The sequence below is a fragment of the Mercenaria mercenaria genome, chromosome 1 (assembly GCF_021730395.1).
Source record: "Mercenaria mercenaria strain notata chromosome 1, MADL_Memer_1, whole genome shotgun sequence".
In the NCBI taxonomy this organism is placed as follows: Eukaryota; Metazoa; Mollusca; class Bivalvia; order Venerida; family Veneridae; genus Mercenaria; species Mercenaria mercenaria.
The window spans coordinates 106,486,141-106,503,084 of record NC_069361.1 but is presented as its reverse complement, the minus strand read 5'-3'; the positions used below and the strand labels follow the sequence as shown (position 1 = coordinate 106,503,084).

General features: G+C 36.2%; 1 protein-coding gene across 1 annotated transcript in view; it reads right to left on the bottom strand.

Annotated features, from left to right (window-relative positions):
• Nucleotides 1-16,944, bottom strand: part of LOC123527595 (EH domain-binding protein 1-like) — a 98,226-nt gene that overhangs the window by 46,931 nt on the left and 34,351 nt on the right. Inside the window, exons 15-19 of the mRNA XM_053527377.1 lie at nucleotides 16,400-16,561; nucleotides 15,395-15,569; nucleotides 14,293-14,346; nucleotides 5,229-5,398; nucleotides 4,059-4,164 (exon numbers count right to left, since the gene is read on the bottom strand). Coding sequence (XP_053383352.1) covers nucleotides 4,059-4,164; nucleotides 5,229-5,398; nucleotides 14,293-14,346; nucleotides 15,395-15,569; nucleotides 16,400-16,561 — 667 coding nt within the window. The remainder of the gene's footprint in view (nucleotides 1-4,058; nucleotides 4,165-5,228; nucleotides 5,399-14,292; nucleotides 14,347-15,394; nucleotides 15,570-16,399; nucleotides 16,562-16,944) is intronic.

The window sequence follows — 16,944 nt, the reverse complement described above, 5'->3', positions numbered from 1 at the left end:
TCCTTTGATTTGACCCAGTGACCTAGTTTTCAAACCCACTTGACCCAGATTTGAACTTTACCTAAAGATCAACAAGATTAACATTCTGACCAAGTTTCATGATGACAGGGTGATAAATGTGGCCTCTAGAGTGTTAACAAGCTTTTCCTTTGATTTTACCTAGTGACCTACTTTTTGATCCCACATGACCCAGATTCGAATGTGATCTATGGATCATCAAGATTAACATTCTGACCAAGTTTCATTTGGATATGGTCATAAATGTGGCCTCTACAGTGTTAACCAGCTTTTCCTTTGATTTGACCCGGTGACCTAGTTTTTGACCCCACATGACCCAGATTCAAACTTGACCAGAAGATCATCAAGATTAACATTCTGACTAAGTTTCATGACGATACAGTTATAAATGTGGCCTCTACAGTGTTAACAAGCTTTTCCTTTGATTTGACCGTGACCTAAATTTTGACCCCACATGACCCAGATTCGAACTAGACCTAAAGATCACCAAGATTAACATTCTGACCAAGTTTCATGACAATAGGGTAATAAATGTGGCCTCTAGAGTGTTAACAAGCTTTTCCTTTGATTTGACCTAGTGACCTACTTTTTGATCCCACATGACCCAGATTCGAATGTGTTCTATAGATCATCAAGATTAACATTCTGACCATGTTTCATTAGGATATGGTCATAAATGTGGCCTCTACAGTGTTAACCAGCTTTTCCTTTGATTTGACCTGGTGACCTAGTTTTTGATCCCACATGACCCAGATTCGAACTTGACCTAAAGATCACCAAGATTAACATTCTGACCAAGTTTCATGAAGATAGGGTCATAAATGTCGCCTCTATAGTGTTAACAAGCTTTTCCTTTGATTTGACCTAGTGATGTACTTTTTGACCCCACATGAACCAGATTCAAAAGTGTTCTATAGATCATCAAGATTAACATTCTGACCAAGTTTCATTAAGGTATGGTCATAAATGTGGCCTCTACAGTGTTAACCAGCTTTTCCTTTGATTTGACCCGTTGACCTAGTTTTTGATCCTACATGACCCAGATTCATACTGGACCTTGAGGTCATCAAGATTAAAATCCTGACCATGTTTCATGAAAATACAGTCATAAATGTGGCCTCTACAGTGTTAACAAGCTTTTCCTTTCATTTAACCGGGTGACCTAGTTTTTGACCCCTGATGACCCAATATCGAACTCGTCCAAGATTTTATTGAGGGTAATATTCAGATCAAGTTTCATTAAGATTGGGCCAAAACTGTGACCACTAGAGTGTTAACAAGCTTTTCCTTTGATTTGACCTGGTTACCTAGTTTCTGAACCCAGATGACCAAATATCGAACTCATCCAAGATTTTATTGAGGGTTACATTCTGATCAAGTTTCATTAAAATTGGGCCAAAATTGTGACCTCTAGAGTGTTAACAAGCTTTTCCTTTGATTTGACCTGGTGACCTAGTTTTTGACCCCAGATGACCCAATATCGAACTCATCCAAGATTTTATTGAGAGTAACATTCTGACCAAGTTTCATTAAGATTGGGCCAAAATTGTGACCTCTAGACTGTCAACAGTCAAATTGTTGACGACGGACATAGGGCGATCACTAAAGCTCACCTTTGAGCACTTCGTGCTCAGGTGAGCTAACAAGAAATCTGATATTTTCTAAGTCCAAAAGGGGCCATAACTCTTGCAAAAAGCAATGTAGAGTTACGAAACTTGCTGTGCAGAGTCAACTTTTAATTGCTAATAACTGCTCCAAGTTTTAAATCAACAGCTTTGACTGTTAAAGAGAAAAGTTGACCTAAATGCAAAACAACCAAGAAACCTGATATTTTCTAAGTCCAAAAGGCGCCATAATTCTTGCAAAAAGCAGGATGGAATTATGTTTCTTGCTGTACAGCTATTGAGTTGCTTTAAGGCTATTGATGGTGAACAAGTGTTGCAAGTTTTAAAGCAATAGCTTTGGTAGTTTAGTAGAAAAGCTGACCTAAACATAAAACTTAACCAGGCAACGCCAACGCCATCAAGTGACGACAATAACTCATCATTTTTTTTTAAACAAGAGGGCCATGATGGCTCTAGGTCGCTCACCAGAGTAACACACCATGACAAGCATGTTTGACCTAGTGGCCCAGTTTTTGACACGACATGACCCAGTTTCAAACTTGTCTGAGTTTTCACGGAGATAAACATTCTGACCAAGTTTCATGAAGATTGGAGCAAAAATGTGGCCTCTAGTGTTTTTTTCTTCGATTTGGCCTAGTAACCTAGTTTTTTACCCAACTGGACCTAATTTCTAACCTATCCGTTATTTCATGGAGACAAATATTCTGACCAATTTTCATTAAGATTGGACCAAAAATGTGGCCTGAGTGTAAACAAGCATTTTCTTTCATTTGACCTAGTGACCTAGTTTTTGACCCCACATGACCCAGTTTAGAACTCGTCCATGATTTCATGAAAACAAACATTCTGACAAAGTTTCGTGTAGATTTGAGCAAAAAATTGGCCTCTAGTGTATAAACAAGCTTTTCCTAAGTGACCTAGTTTTTGACCCTACATGAGTTGAAATCATAAAAGACTTCATGATACCAAACATTCTGACCAAGTTTTATGAAGATTGAATCAAAAATGTGGCCCCTAAACTGTTAACAAGATTCTCCTTTGATCTCATCTAGTGCCCTAGTTTTTGACTCCACATGACCCAGATTCAAACTTGGCCTAAAGATCATCAAGATAACCATTTTGACCAAGTTTCATGAAGACAGGGTCATAAATATGGCCTCTTAAGAGGGTTAATAAGCTTTTCCTTTGATTTGACCAGATGACCTAGTTTTTGACCCCACATGACCCAGATTCGAACCTGACCTAGAGGTCATCAAGATACACATTCTGACCAAGATTCATGAAGATAGGTCATAAATGTGGCCTCTATAGTGTTAACAAGCTTTTCCTTTAATTTGACTGGGTGACCTAGTTTTGAGCTCATATGACCCAGATTCAAACTTGACCTAGAAATCATCAAGACAAACATTCTGACCAATTCTCATGAGTTTCAAACTTAAAATGTGGTCTCTAGAGTGTTAACAGGATTTTCCTTTGATCTGGCCTAGTGACCTAGTTTTTGACCCGACATGACCCAGATTCAAACCTGGCCTAAAGATCATCAAGATAAACATTCTGACCAAGTTTCATGACGATAGGGTCATAAATGTGGCCTCTAGAGTGATAACAAGCTTTTCCTTTAATTTGATTGGCTGACCTAGTTTTGACCCAACATGACCCAGATTCAAACTTGACCTAGAGGTCATCAAGACAAACATTCTGACTAATTCTCATGAGTTTCAAACTTAAAATGTGGTATCTTGAGTGTTAACAAGATTTTCCTTTGATCTGGCCTAATGGCCTAGTTTTTGACCCGACATGACCCACATTCAAGCTTGGCCTAGGAATCATCAAGATAAACATTCTGACCAAGTTTCATGATGATAGGGTCATAAATGTGGCCTCTAGAGTGTTAACAAGCTTTTCCTTTGATTTGACCGGATGACCTAGTTTTTGACCCAACATGACCCAGATTCGAACTTGGCCTAGAAGTCATCAAGATAAACATTCTGACCAAGTTTCACGAAGATAGGGTCATAAATGTGGCCTCTGGAGTGTTAACAAGCTTTTCCTTTGATTTGACCTGGTGACCTAGTTTTTAAGCCCAGATGACCCAATATCAAAAGCGTCCAAGATTTTATTGAGGGTAACATTCTGACTAAGTTTCATTAAAATTGGGCCAAAATTGTGACCTCCAGAGTGTTAACAGTCAAATTGTTAATGACGGACTACTGACGACAGACACAGGGTGATCAAAAAAGCTCACCTTGAGCACTTCGTGCTCTGGTGAGCTAAAAACGATGGAGAAGAAAGATAATTTGCTTAAACATGCAGAGTCACAAATATATTTGTCACATCTTTTAAAGATTCTACAGCTGTGGCCAAAAGATGCATGTCAACAAAAAACTAGTAGTATCCCTAATGATGCAGACATACCTCTTGACTCTCTGTCTTCAAAATCCAAACTAGTGAAAGAAATCTGCTGCTGTGGAGTCACAGCATGTCTTGTCTGTGATGTTTCAGTCTTGGATTCTGAAGGCATCTGAAACGTGTAAAGTTGACATGTAAAGCAGCACCAATTACAATTGGTATCGGCCGATATGAAAGAATAATTATGCCCATCTTGCATAAACAAGGTAGATACTGAACTTCATAGAATGTGTTTTATATTTTGATGTAGGAGTCAATCCTTTTGAGAATATATAAATGAAAGTTTTGTAAGGTTGATTAACAGAGACAAATTTAAATACTTACTGTTCAGTCTAAAGTCGTATTCATATACAAGCCAAAAACCTGCTCTAATACTTCAAGCTTTGCTTTTGTATAGTTTAACATCACACTGACCCAACATTAGGTTATATGGCCACGTTCAAAGTTTGACAGTGGAGAGACCACAGGTATCCCTCTATGCATTATTTCAGGTACAAACTGCCTACCAGGTACAACCAACCACCTTCTGTAAGCCAGCTGGATGACTAATTATACAGCCCAAGCTAGGTTTCAGACAAGCAAACTATTCTGAAGCTGACGCAAGCTAAGGATCTAAAGTTTTGTATGTAATATCATACAGTATAATCTAAAATAAGCATTTTAAAGCGATTTTGCTATGTGCATGAGTCACTGATTCAAATGTAATTGAAAGGACTATTTTAGTTAGAGGAGTTGTAGCTTATTGGCTTTAACTTGTGACCTGTGTGTTTGTGGTTCTGCACCTTACCATGCACCAAAGACCAGTCTCTATTGCTAAATCTGAACAAGGTTCAAAGTTGTACAACACAAGTGTCATAACTGGAGCATCCGGCTGACTAATTCTGAACACAACCTTCAAAAAGACCAATGGCAAGATAGCATTTTTATACATGTAGTTAAACCTTACCCTGCTAAATTTCTAAAATGAACTTGTCCGTCTTTCAATATGGACAGTACCATTAAATGTTAAAAGGGGTGCTTACCAGAAAGATACTGACTGAATGGCGAACAGTGTATACCATGATCAGCCTGCATGGATGTGTAGGCTGATCTTGGTCTGCATTGGTAGCAAAAGCAGAATCACTTGCCACCAGCAGGCTAAGGGTTAAAACTTGGAAGCAAATTTATAAATGGTACCTTTTCACTTTGTTCTGGAGGAGGGAATTCCTTCTCAAATCCTGGAGACACTGGTGATGTCAGCTGTATCTTTGGTTTAGCCAAGCTTATCTTCTTTAATTTATGGTCTGATTTCGATAAACTTTGTTCTCCAGAGGATCTGGAACCATCTGTCTGATCTGTTGCACTGTCTGTGATAATTATAAACATCAAATCTTTCAATTTAAAATAAAACAAGGAGCTGCGTTCAATAAACGCTTGATGCCTCTGGTGGCATCCTTGTCGATAGATTTTGCACCTTATGGTTACATCTGTATAAGTATCAATTCATTCTTGTAAGCAGTATTGATGCTAGATGAAACGGTCCCATTTGGTTAACCAAGAGATGGCCCATACAAAGCAACCCAAGTCCAAAACGAGGTCAAGGTCAAACTGAGGTCAGGTGATGTCTGAAGATGAGGAATGGTCAAAGGTTACATCTGCATTAGTATCAAGTCATTCTAGTAAGGGGTATTGATGCTAGACAAAACGGTCCCATTTGGTTAACCTCGTACAGACGGATGGACGAACGGACAGGACAATCGCTATATGCCTTCCGCATCAGTAGATGCTGGGGGCATAAAAACATGTCTAAAATACACTGACGCTGACTATATCTTCATATTCAACAATAATTAGTCATGCTTTGATTAAAACAACTGAAATTCAAATTTGTGGTTGCAACAACAGAAAATAATAATCAGAGTGGAGAGACCTGTAATTTGTCATCATTTTCATTATATTTCTAAGTACAAATAGATTTCACATTTTTTAATTCCTTATATTGCTGAAACTTGGGTTCTCCTCGGACAAAGTTCCAACCTCATTTTGAAACACACAGACAAAATGCCCTCCTTGTTTTCTGTGTAAAGGAACCTGTAAATTGATATGATAAGGTTGTTATTACTAACAAGAGGGCCATGATGGCCCTATATCGTTCACCAGAGTACCATTGCTCTTAATGATAAAATCAAGTTTTGACATAGATCACATAGGCATACACATTAAATATCATCAGGATAAATATTTTCTTGTAACAGTCGCTTTTGACCTATGGGTCACATACTAGTCAGGTCCAATCTCCATACCAAGTTTGAGGGTCCTAGGCTCAAATAGTGCATTTTTGTACTAGCATGACTTTTCCTTACCCTGGAAGACTTAAATAACATTTAAAACCAATCTCTTTAGATGCTGCTGAGGTATATTCAGTTACATAAAATAAAGGGAGGTAATTTGTCATAAATTCATTCAAAAGTTATCTACCCTAATTGTCCGAGTCCATCTGATGGCATAAATGACATTTCAAATCAGTATCTTCATTGGTTACTGAGATACAACCATTTTAATTTGAAACAAAGGGAGGTAATTTGATATAAAATCAGTCCATAGTTATCTACCCTGATTGTCTCAGTCCAACTATTGACAATAATGAAATTTCAAATGAGTCCTATAAATACTTGCTGAGATAAATCCATTTTTATTAAAATCAGGGGAGGTAATCACGCATTGGTACATGCATGTAGAAGATACAGAGTACAAGTCTTTACAACAATATATTAGAACAAGAGCTGTCCGTAAGACAGCCAAGCTCGACTATTCGAAATATTGTCACAGAAGCAGGAAATTATTACCCAAAATGTTAAACATCAAAAGAGTTTTAAGTTCGAAAGGGGACATAATTTGACCAAAATGCATATCAGAGTTATGGGACTTGATGCTATCAACTAGTTTTATAACCCCGAAGAAACATGTTAAGTTTCAATTCCATATCTGCATTAGTTTTGGAGATAGTAACTTGCATGTAAAACTTTAACCAAAATTTTCTAAGTCCAAAAGGGGGCATAATTTGCCCAAAATACATGTCAGAGTTATGGGACTTGATTCTGTCAACTAGTTTTATAACCCCGAAGACACATGTGAAGTTTCAATTCAATATCTGCATTAGTTTTGGAGACAGTAACTTGCATGTAAAACTTTAACCAGAACTTTCTAAGTCCAAAAGGGGGCATAATTTGCCCAAAATACATGTCAGAAATATAGTTTTATAACCCCGAAGACACGTGAAGTTTCAATTCAATATCTGCATTAATTTTGGAGATAGTAACTTGCATGTAAAACTTTAACCAGAATTTTTTAAGTCTAAAAGGGGGGCATAATTTGCCCAAAATACATGTCAGAGTTATGGGACTTGACCCAGTGAGGTAGGTAATTGATCTAGAAAAAGAAACAAGAGGACCATGATGGTCCTGAATCGCTCACCTGTCTCCACATGACCCAATTTTCATGAAGATCTATTGAAAAATATGGCTTCTAGAGAGGTCACAAGGTTTGTCTATTATCTGACCTAATGACCTAGTTATTGAAGGCACATGACCCAGTTTTGAACTTGACCTAGATATTATCAAGGTGAACATTCTGACCAATTTTCATGAAGATCTTATGAAGAGTATGGCCTCTAGAGAGGTCACAAGGTTTTTCTATTTTTATACCTACTTATCTAGTTTTGACCGCACGTGACCCAGCTCCAAACTAGACATAGATATCATCAAGGTGAACATTCAGACAAATTTTCATGAAGATTCATTGAAACAAGAGGACCATGATGGTCCTGAATCGCTCACCTCTTCCCACATGACCCAGTTTTGAGTATGACGTCGTTTTTTCTATTATTTGACATAGTGACCTAGTTTTTGAGCTCATGTGACCCAGTTTTGAACCTGACCTATATATATGTCAAGATAAAAATTCTGACCAATTTTCATGAAAATCCATTGAAAAATATGGTCTCTAGAGAGGTCACAAGGTTTTTCTATTATTTGACCTATTGACCTAGTTTTCGAAGGTACGTGACCCTGTTTTGAACTTTACCTAGATATCATCAAGGTGAACATTCTCACTAATTTTCATGAAGATCTCATGAAAAATATGGGGTCTAGAGAGGTCACAAGCTTTTTCTATTTTTATACCTACTGGCCTAGCTTTTGACCGCACGTGACCCAGTTTCGAAACTGACCTAGATATCATCAAGGTGAACATTCAGATCAATTTCATGAAGATCCATTGAAAAAATATGCCCCCTAGAGAGGTCAAAAGATTTTAATATTTTAGACCTACTGACCTAGTTTTTGACCGCAGTTGACCCAGTTTCGAACTTGACCTAGATATCATCAAGACAAACATTCAGACCAACTTCCATACAGATCCCATGAAAAGTATGGCCTCAAGAGAGGTCACAAGGTTTTTTTATTATTTGACCTACTGACCTAGTTTTTTAAGGCAGGTGACCCAGTTTCGAACTTGACCTAGATATCATCAAGGTGAACATTCTGATCAATTTTTATGGAGATTCATTCACAAGTATGGCCTCTAGAGAGGTCACAAGGTTTTTCTATTTTTAGACCTACTGACCTAGTTTTTGACCGCACATGACCCTGTTTCGAACTTGACCTAGATATCATCAAGATGAACATTCAGACCAATTTTCATACAGATCCCATGAAAAATATGGCCTTAAAGGAGGTCACAAGGTTTTTCTATTATTTGACCTAATGACCTAGTTTTTGAAGGCACGTGACCCACTTTCGAACTTGACCTAGATATCATCAAGGTGAACGTTCTGACCAATTTTCATGAAGATCTTATGAAATATATGGCCTCTAGAGGGGTCACAAGGTTTTTCTATTTTTAGACCTACTGACCCAGTTTTTGACGGCACGTGACCCAGTTTCGAACTTGACCTAGATATCATCAAGGTGAACATTCTGACCAATTTTCATGAAGATCTTGTGAAATATATGGCCTCTAGAGGTCACAAGGTTTTTCTATTTTTAGACCTACTGACCTAGTTTTTGATGGCACGTGACCCAGTTTCGAACTTGACCTAGATATCATCAAGATGAACATTCTGACCAACTTTCATAAAGATCCCATGAAAAATGTGACCTCTAGAGTGGTCACAAGCAAAAGTTTACGGACGGACGGACGGCGCGCAAACACAAAAGCTCACCTTGTCACTTTGTGACAGGTGAGCTAAAAATAAGTTTTAAATCCATATGCCTTTTAGTAATAGCTGTATGTACTTGCACGCAAAACTTTAACCAGAATTTTTCTAAGTCCAAAAGGGGGCATAATTTGGCCAAAATACATGTCAGAGTTATGGGACTTGACCTAGTGATGTAGGTAATTGATCTAGAAAAAGAAAAAATAAGTTTCAAATCTATATGCCTTTTGGTAATAGCTGTATGTACTTGCACGCAAAACTCTAACCAGAATTTTTTAAGTCCAAAAGGGGGCATAATTTGGCCAAAATGAAGGTCAGAGTTATGGGACTTGCTGCTATCAACTAGTTTTACAACCCCGAAGACACATGTGAAGTTTCAATTCAATATCTACATTAGTTTTGGAGATAGTAACTTGCATGTAAAACTTTAACCAGAATTTTCTAAGTCCAAAAGGGGGCATAATTTGCTCAAAATACATGTTAGAGTTATGGAACTTGACACAGTGAGGTTGGTAATTGACCTAGAAAAAGAATAAATAAGTTTCAAAGCTATATGCCTTTAAATGACAGCTGTATGTACTTGCATGCAAAAACTTAACCAAGGTGTGACGCCGACGCCGAAGCCAGGGTGAGTAGAATAGCTAGACTATTCTTTGAATAGTCGAGCTAAAAAAAGTAAAAGTAGAAATTTCTTACCATGAAAGACATAAATAATGTTTCAAACCATTCTCATTAGAAGCTGCTAGGTATATTCATTTACATAAAAAATAAAGGGAAGTACTTTGTCATAAATTCAGTCAGTATGTGTCTTCAATGATTGTCCAAGTCCATCTGATGGCATAAATGAAATTTCAGAGCAGTATCTTCATTAGTTACGGAGATATACCCATTTTAATTTGAAATAAAAGGAGGTTATTTGACATAAATCTGTCCATAGTTATCTTTCCTGATTGTCTGAGTCCAACTAATGACAATAATGAAATTTCACATGAGTCCTATCAGTATTTACTGATATATTAAATCCATTTTGATTAAAATCAGAGGAGGTAATCAGATATAAAGTAACTCAAGAACCTATGACTGGATCTGACAGATTCATCATGGAATCCAAGATTTATTGTTGTTGAAGATATTTTGCAAGTTTGTATCAAATCAAACCATAAATGAAGTCTCTATATGGCTGCAAAAGCCAAAATAGCAAATGTTGGACCTTTAAGGGGCTATAACTCTGGAACCCATGATGGGATCTGGCCAGTTTTCGAAAGGAACCAAGATATTATGCCAATACAAGTTGTGCACAAGTTTGATTAAAGTTGATTGCAAAATGTTGTCTCTATCGTGTTCACAAGCAAAAAATAGCAAATTTTGGCCCTTTAAGGGGCCATAACTCTGAAACCCATAATGAGATCTGGCCAGTTTTCAAAAGGAACCGAGATATGCCAATACAAGTTGTGTAAAAGTTTGATTAAAGTTGACTGCAAAATGTTGTCTCTATCATGTTCACAAGCCAAAAATAACAAATTTTGGCCCTTTAAGGGGCCATAACTCTTGAACCCAGTATGGGATCTGGCCATTTTTTGAAAGGAGCCAAGATATTATGCCAATACAAGGTGTGTGCAAGTTTGATTAAAGTTGATTGCAAAATGTTGTCTCTATCGTGTTCACAAGCCAAAAATAGCAAATTTTGGCCCTTTCAGGGGCCATAACTCTGGAACCCATGATGGGATCTGGCCAGTTTTCGAAAGGAACCGAGATATTATGCCCATACAAGTTGAGTGCAAGTTTGATTAAAATCAAATACAATATGTGGTCTCTATTGTGTTCACAAGGAAATTGTGGATGGACGGATGAACGACGGACGAAGGGCGATCACAAAAGGTCACCCTGTCTCTATGTGACAGGTGAGCTAAAAAATAAACATGTCTGAGATTTATAGCAAGTTGTGAAGACAAAATGAAAGATATTTTTCTTCTGCCTATGTGAGAAAAAGCAGGGTGGCAGATTGAGGGTCTGTGGTAAACAATTGAAATTCAAATTTATGGTTGCAACAACAGAAAATAACAATCAGAGTGGAGGGTGGGAGGGTGGTTTGTGTAGATTTCTTAGACTAGTGTTTTTAAAGACCTCTTTTTCTCTACTTTCTCATACAGATACAAGAAGAGTGAGTGCATGTAAGTGGAACACAGAAAATACTCTCAATAGCTGGTAAATTGAATAAAACAAGAGCTGTCAGTTGGCAGCGCACTCGACTATTCTCAGTGCTTGATAGTATAATATAAGCTATGAGCAAAACTTCAACATTACAATAAGCATATTTTAAGTCGAAAAGGGATCATAATTCAGTCAAAATGCTTGACAGAGTTGTCTGCTCCTGTTTACAGACTGGGGTCATGATGGTAAACAAGTATGCAAAATATGAAAGCAATATCTCAATGGACTTTGAAAATATTTGGGGTGGTACGCAAACTTTAACATTTATTCTAAGTCAAAAAGGGGCCATAATCTAGTCAAAATGCTTGACAGAGTTGCCTCCTCCTTTTTACAGACTTGGGTCATGATGGTAAACAAGTATGCAAAATATCAAAGCAATATCTCAATGGACTTTGAAAATATTTGGGGTGGTATGCAAACTTTAACATTTATTCTAAGTCGAAAAGGGGCCATAATTCAGTCAAAATGCTTGATAGAGTTGCCTTCTCTTTTTTACAGACTGGGGTCATGATGGTAAACAAGTATGCAAAATATCAAAGCAATATCTCAATGGACTTTGAAAATATTTGGGGTGGTACGCAAACTTTAACATTTATTCTAAGTCGAAAAGGGGCCATAATTCAGTCAAAATGCTTGATAGAGTTGCCTCCTCCTTTTTACAGACTGGGGTCATGATGGTAAACAAGTATGCAAAATATGAAAGCAATATCTCAATGGACTTTGAAAATATTTGGGGTGGTATGCAAACTTTAACATTTATTCAGAATCGAAAAGGGGCCATAATTCAGTCAAAATGCTTGATAGAGTTGAATCCTCCTTTTTACAGACTGGGGTCATGATGGTAAACAAGTGTGCAAAATATGAAAGCGATATCTCAATGGACTTTGAAAATATTTGGGGTGGTATGCAAACTTTAACATTTATTCTAAGTCGAAAAGGGGCCATAATTCAGTCAAAATGCTTGATAGAGTTGCCTCCTCCTTTTTACAGACTGGGGTCATGATGGTAAACAAGTACGCAAAATATGAAAGCAATATCTCAATGGACTTTGAAAATATTTGGGGTGGTACGCAAACTTTAACATTTATTCAAAATCGAAAAGGGGCCATAATTCAGTCAAAATGCTTGATAGAGTTGAATCCTCCTTTTTACAGACTGGGGTCATGATGGTAAACAAGTATGCAAAATATGAAAGCAATATCTCAATGGACTTTGAAAATATTTGGGGTGGTATGCAAACTTTAACATTTATTCTAAGTCGAAAAGGGGCCATAATTCAGTCAAAATGCTTGATAGAGTTGCCTCCTCCTTTTTACAGACTGGGGTCATGATGGCAAACAAGTATGCAAAATATGAAAGCAATATCTCAATGGACTTTGAAAATATTTGGGGTGGTACGCAAACTTTAACATTTATTCTAAGTCGAAAAGGGGCCATAATTCAGTCAAAATGCTTGATAGAGTTGCCTCCTCCTTTTTACAGACTGGGGTCATGATGGTAAACAAGTATGCAAAATATCAAAGAAATATCTCAATGGATTTTGAAAATATTTGGGGTGGTACGCAAACTTTAACATTTGTGTGACGCTCACGCTAACGCTCACGCCGGGGCGAGTAGGATAGCTCCCCTATTCTTCGAATAGTCAAGCTAAAAATTAGGTTACATACAATCCATCACCCAATAAAATCACAGTCTTAGAGGGAAAAACTGATTTTCTATAACTAGGCAAGTCCAATCCTGAAAATAGTCTTAGACAGTCATGATTTATGTCGACCCAATTGTTAGTAAAATATGCAACCAATCCACCTAATATTAATTTCCTCAACTTTTTCACCACCATGCTATTACTGCAAATGCTACTAAATCAAAGGATTGATCTTCACTTTATTTGTTTTCAATTCTTTTTCACATACGAACTTTTCCCCAATTCTATTTTGCTGCAAAATTGTTGATTCTGAATTCTTGAATATCTTCATGCATCATTTTTGTTTGCTATGGATGTCTTAGTAAGGATAAATAAGGTATGAGATATAATGAAGTTTGAAATAGATACTAAATGAGAGTACAGTGTTATACAGATGTTGCTATTTGGGTTACGCTAAAATAAACTGTATATCATACTACTGTTTAAAAGCAAAAAGAAGTGCCAGTGCAGAGTGCTAGTGATGTAATTCATATAAATGCTAAATGCTGTTTTTTCTACTTTTTTATTCCAAATAGCAAGGTCATGTGCATATGTATGGTGCAATGTCTCTGGTCCACCCAACATGTCATAAATAAAACTTGTAAGAACTTACACTAAGCCCAAATGGATATCAGAATTCAAGGTTACAAGGCTAGGTCAGTTTCAAAACTATAGCATCTAATTGGCTGTTTCTGAGCATAATCTTGAAAACTGACCAATCAAAAGGCAGAATACTGAGACTGCTCAAGAAAGTCAGAAATCAGAACTAAAATCACTGCATGGAAGCCTACAATTAGGAAGCAAGAAAGTTAAGTCAGTCCAGGCACTTAGAATTATCAGGTCCTCCAGTTTATCTCAAATCTCTCTGAATTTACTGAATAAACAGGCTATAAGTGAAATATACTGAAATTGAAAATGAAATCAGTTGAAAAGACACATTAAGTCTTCTTCATAATTTTTAAGGTGAGTTCATAACCTTATAGACAATGGTTAAATTGATAATTCTTAGTCTAAAAACAAAGAGCATGTTATCAAAATTTCATCTCCAACTTTTTTATTGGACTGAGTACCTCATAATTCTAACTGACCATTATGTGAGTGCATGCAGTAATGTTAAAGTGTTTTTCTAATACCATTATACAGGTACATACCGTGTTGATGAACATTCAAGTAAGACCTCAGTAATTGACGAGTGTAAAGTGGAACTAAGAAAGCAAAGTGGCAAAAGGCATAAATATTTATAGTAACAACATATCAAATCATACTGAAAAGGTTAGGGTAATAATTATAAGAAGGAAAGATAGTATGTTTTTGAGTTTTGAAAAAACTTCTTTTATTTAACGACAGAAGTACAGATTTCTACATGCAGAGACGTAAATTCATCTCATTACGTCTAAGATGTTTAAACTGTGAATATGGATCTAAACAGAACTCTGATATTAATGTTGGTGATATACTTATTAAACCTATTTCTTAAGTCTGAAATGGTGTTCATAATAAGACATTGAAACAAAATGTGTATGCATAATCTTTCCTTCTAGTCAAGTAACCACAAAGGTGAAACAAACATCTCATTTAAATTAACAACAAAATTCATATCTCTTGTTAAAAATTTAAGGGAACTAACTTAATTTCATGCATATGAATCTACAACTTAAGGTAGAAAATGCATTTTACAAAAAAAAACCCAAAAAAACTTTTATCATACAGATAAGATATTGCACAGTTACCAAAACATTTGAACTTCATAAAATTTGCATTTAATTGCCAATTTTCCTCCATCAATGAAAATGCTTTAATCCATGACTCTATTAACTTATTTGAGCAATGAAGCAGATTTGCAGTGTGCAAATACTATCTGGCATAGCATGTTGTTGCCTTTAAAGCAAGGCAGATATATCAAATGCACTAGTATGTAACAACATTAACAGATGTTTTGTCAATTATCATAATTTTAACATAAATAGCTGCAGTAAAGTCTTGTAAAAAGGGAAAGAACTCTCACAAGAAGCTGCAATTATTCACTTTAATGGGGAGAAAACAAAATTATTTTGACAAAATATTTTTAAAGCATTCATCATTAAACTACAATTAAAGCATGGCCCATGTTAATCCAGAATTCTCTGTAGTTATGCATCATCAAAGTAATAATCTACTGGGCTTACTAAGTTACTTTACCAACAGTATTACATTCATGCAGGAAAACTCTTCCAAGTTGAACAAATGTAGTACTTATATTTAAAGACTTTTTACCTGTTTCTTCTATGTTAAGAGCAGATGGCTGGGCAGTTGACGAAGTCACTGTCTGTGACAGAGCGTCTCCGCTCATATGACGTATAAACTCTGTCTCTGGTTTTCCAATACTGTCTCGTGTCTGACTGATCAACTTTCGGGCACGTTCGCGTAATCGTTTCTTCCTCTCTTCTTCCTAAAATTTCATATAGGTAAATAGGTAAATCAGTTCTTCACCTTATCTGTAACTGACAGAAGCATAGCTCTTACTTCAAATTATGTCTCTAGTCTTCATTAAACATTTTTCATGATAACACAAACTACAAAAGTTTCTCCAACACTAAATTTATGGATATGCATTTATGCTATCTTCTCTGCCATATATTTGTCTATTTGAGTCTAGTTTCTATATCATTCAAAAGCATCTGAAAACATATTGCCTTACAGATTTAACAATTACTTTTAGTGCTTTTATTCTTCACAGTACTCTAAACTTCTCACGACATTTAATTATTTATGCCCATGCACAACCTCTGGGTTTCTGACCAGTTTAAATTTGAAGCTATGATTAAGGACTGTAATGACTACAGCAAAACATTGCATTATATGCGATTTGAACTGGTAATCTCCAGGAAGTTATACCTTCTAACCCAACACAACTAAGCCGGGCCCTGATGTTTCACAGGTTTCTGACAAAGGTCCAGGGTAATAAAACTGAGTGTAGAAACTAGTCTCAGAAAGCCATGTGACTGGTCGATTTCAGAGCTTAAAATTCAAAGCCTAAAAATAATCAATTTGAACTAGTTCTGCTTTAATTAAATGGCTATAATTTTTCATAAAACTTTGCTGGAATAAAAATCTCAATATAACAGTTCTACAAATTTTTAACATCATTTAAGTGCTTGAATGCTATAGAAACTGGAGTCTTTTCAGTGATTCAAAGTCCTTAGCCTAAATTAGAGACTTTTGGCATCAATGAGGCAGGCCAAAGGCATCCAGATTTAGTAAAGCACATATATAACATACGTCAGTCTCAGGTTTGTGTTCAGCTGTATCTGGCTTATCTTCTGATGTACTTTCTACTGAATCTTCCATGTCTTTCTGTCTCTGTTCAGTCTCCTTTCGAGCTTTCTGTAACAAAAGCTGAGCTCTCTCCTTCAACTCCAGCTGTCTCGACTTTCTACTCGACTGTAAGTAAACAACAGACCAGCTATTTAAATAATTATATTTTCATACAATATCAAAAAGGTTACCAAACTTACTCAGTAAGAGGACCCCTAACCTGTAAATCTGCAAGATATAGAAGATATTTGTTTATTTCAGTGTAAGGATTTATAAACATTTAAACCTTATTAAAGTAAATTTTTCAAAGAATTATCTATTGTTTAAAATTCATATTCTTTCACATTCAAATGTAGTTCCGTACCAGTGAAAAATAAAAATATTTTCACTGCTCTGAAACAGTGAACATATCAATTTCATTTCAGTGATATAATTTAGTATTTCACCAAAAAGCATGAAATAAAATAAGTTTTTCATTCTGTGAGAGGCACAACCAATGAAATAAATCA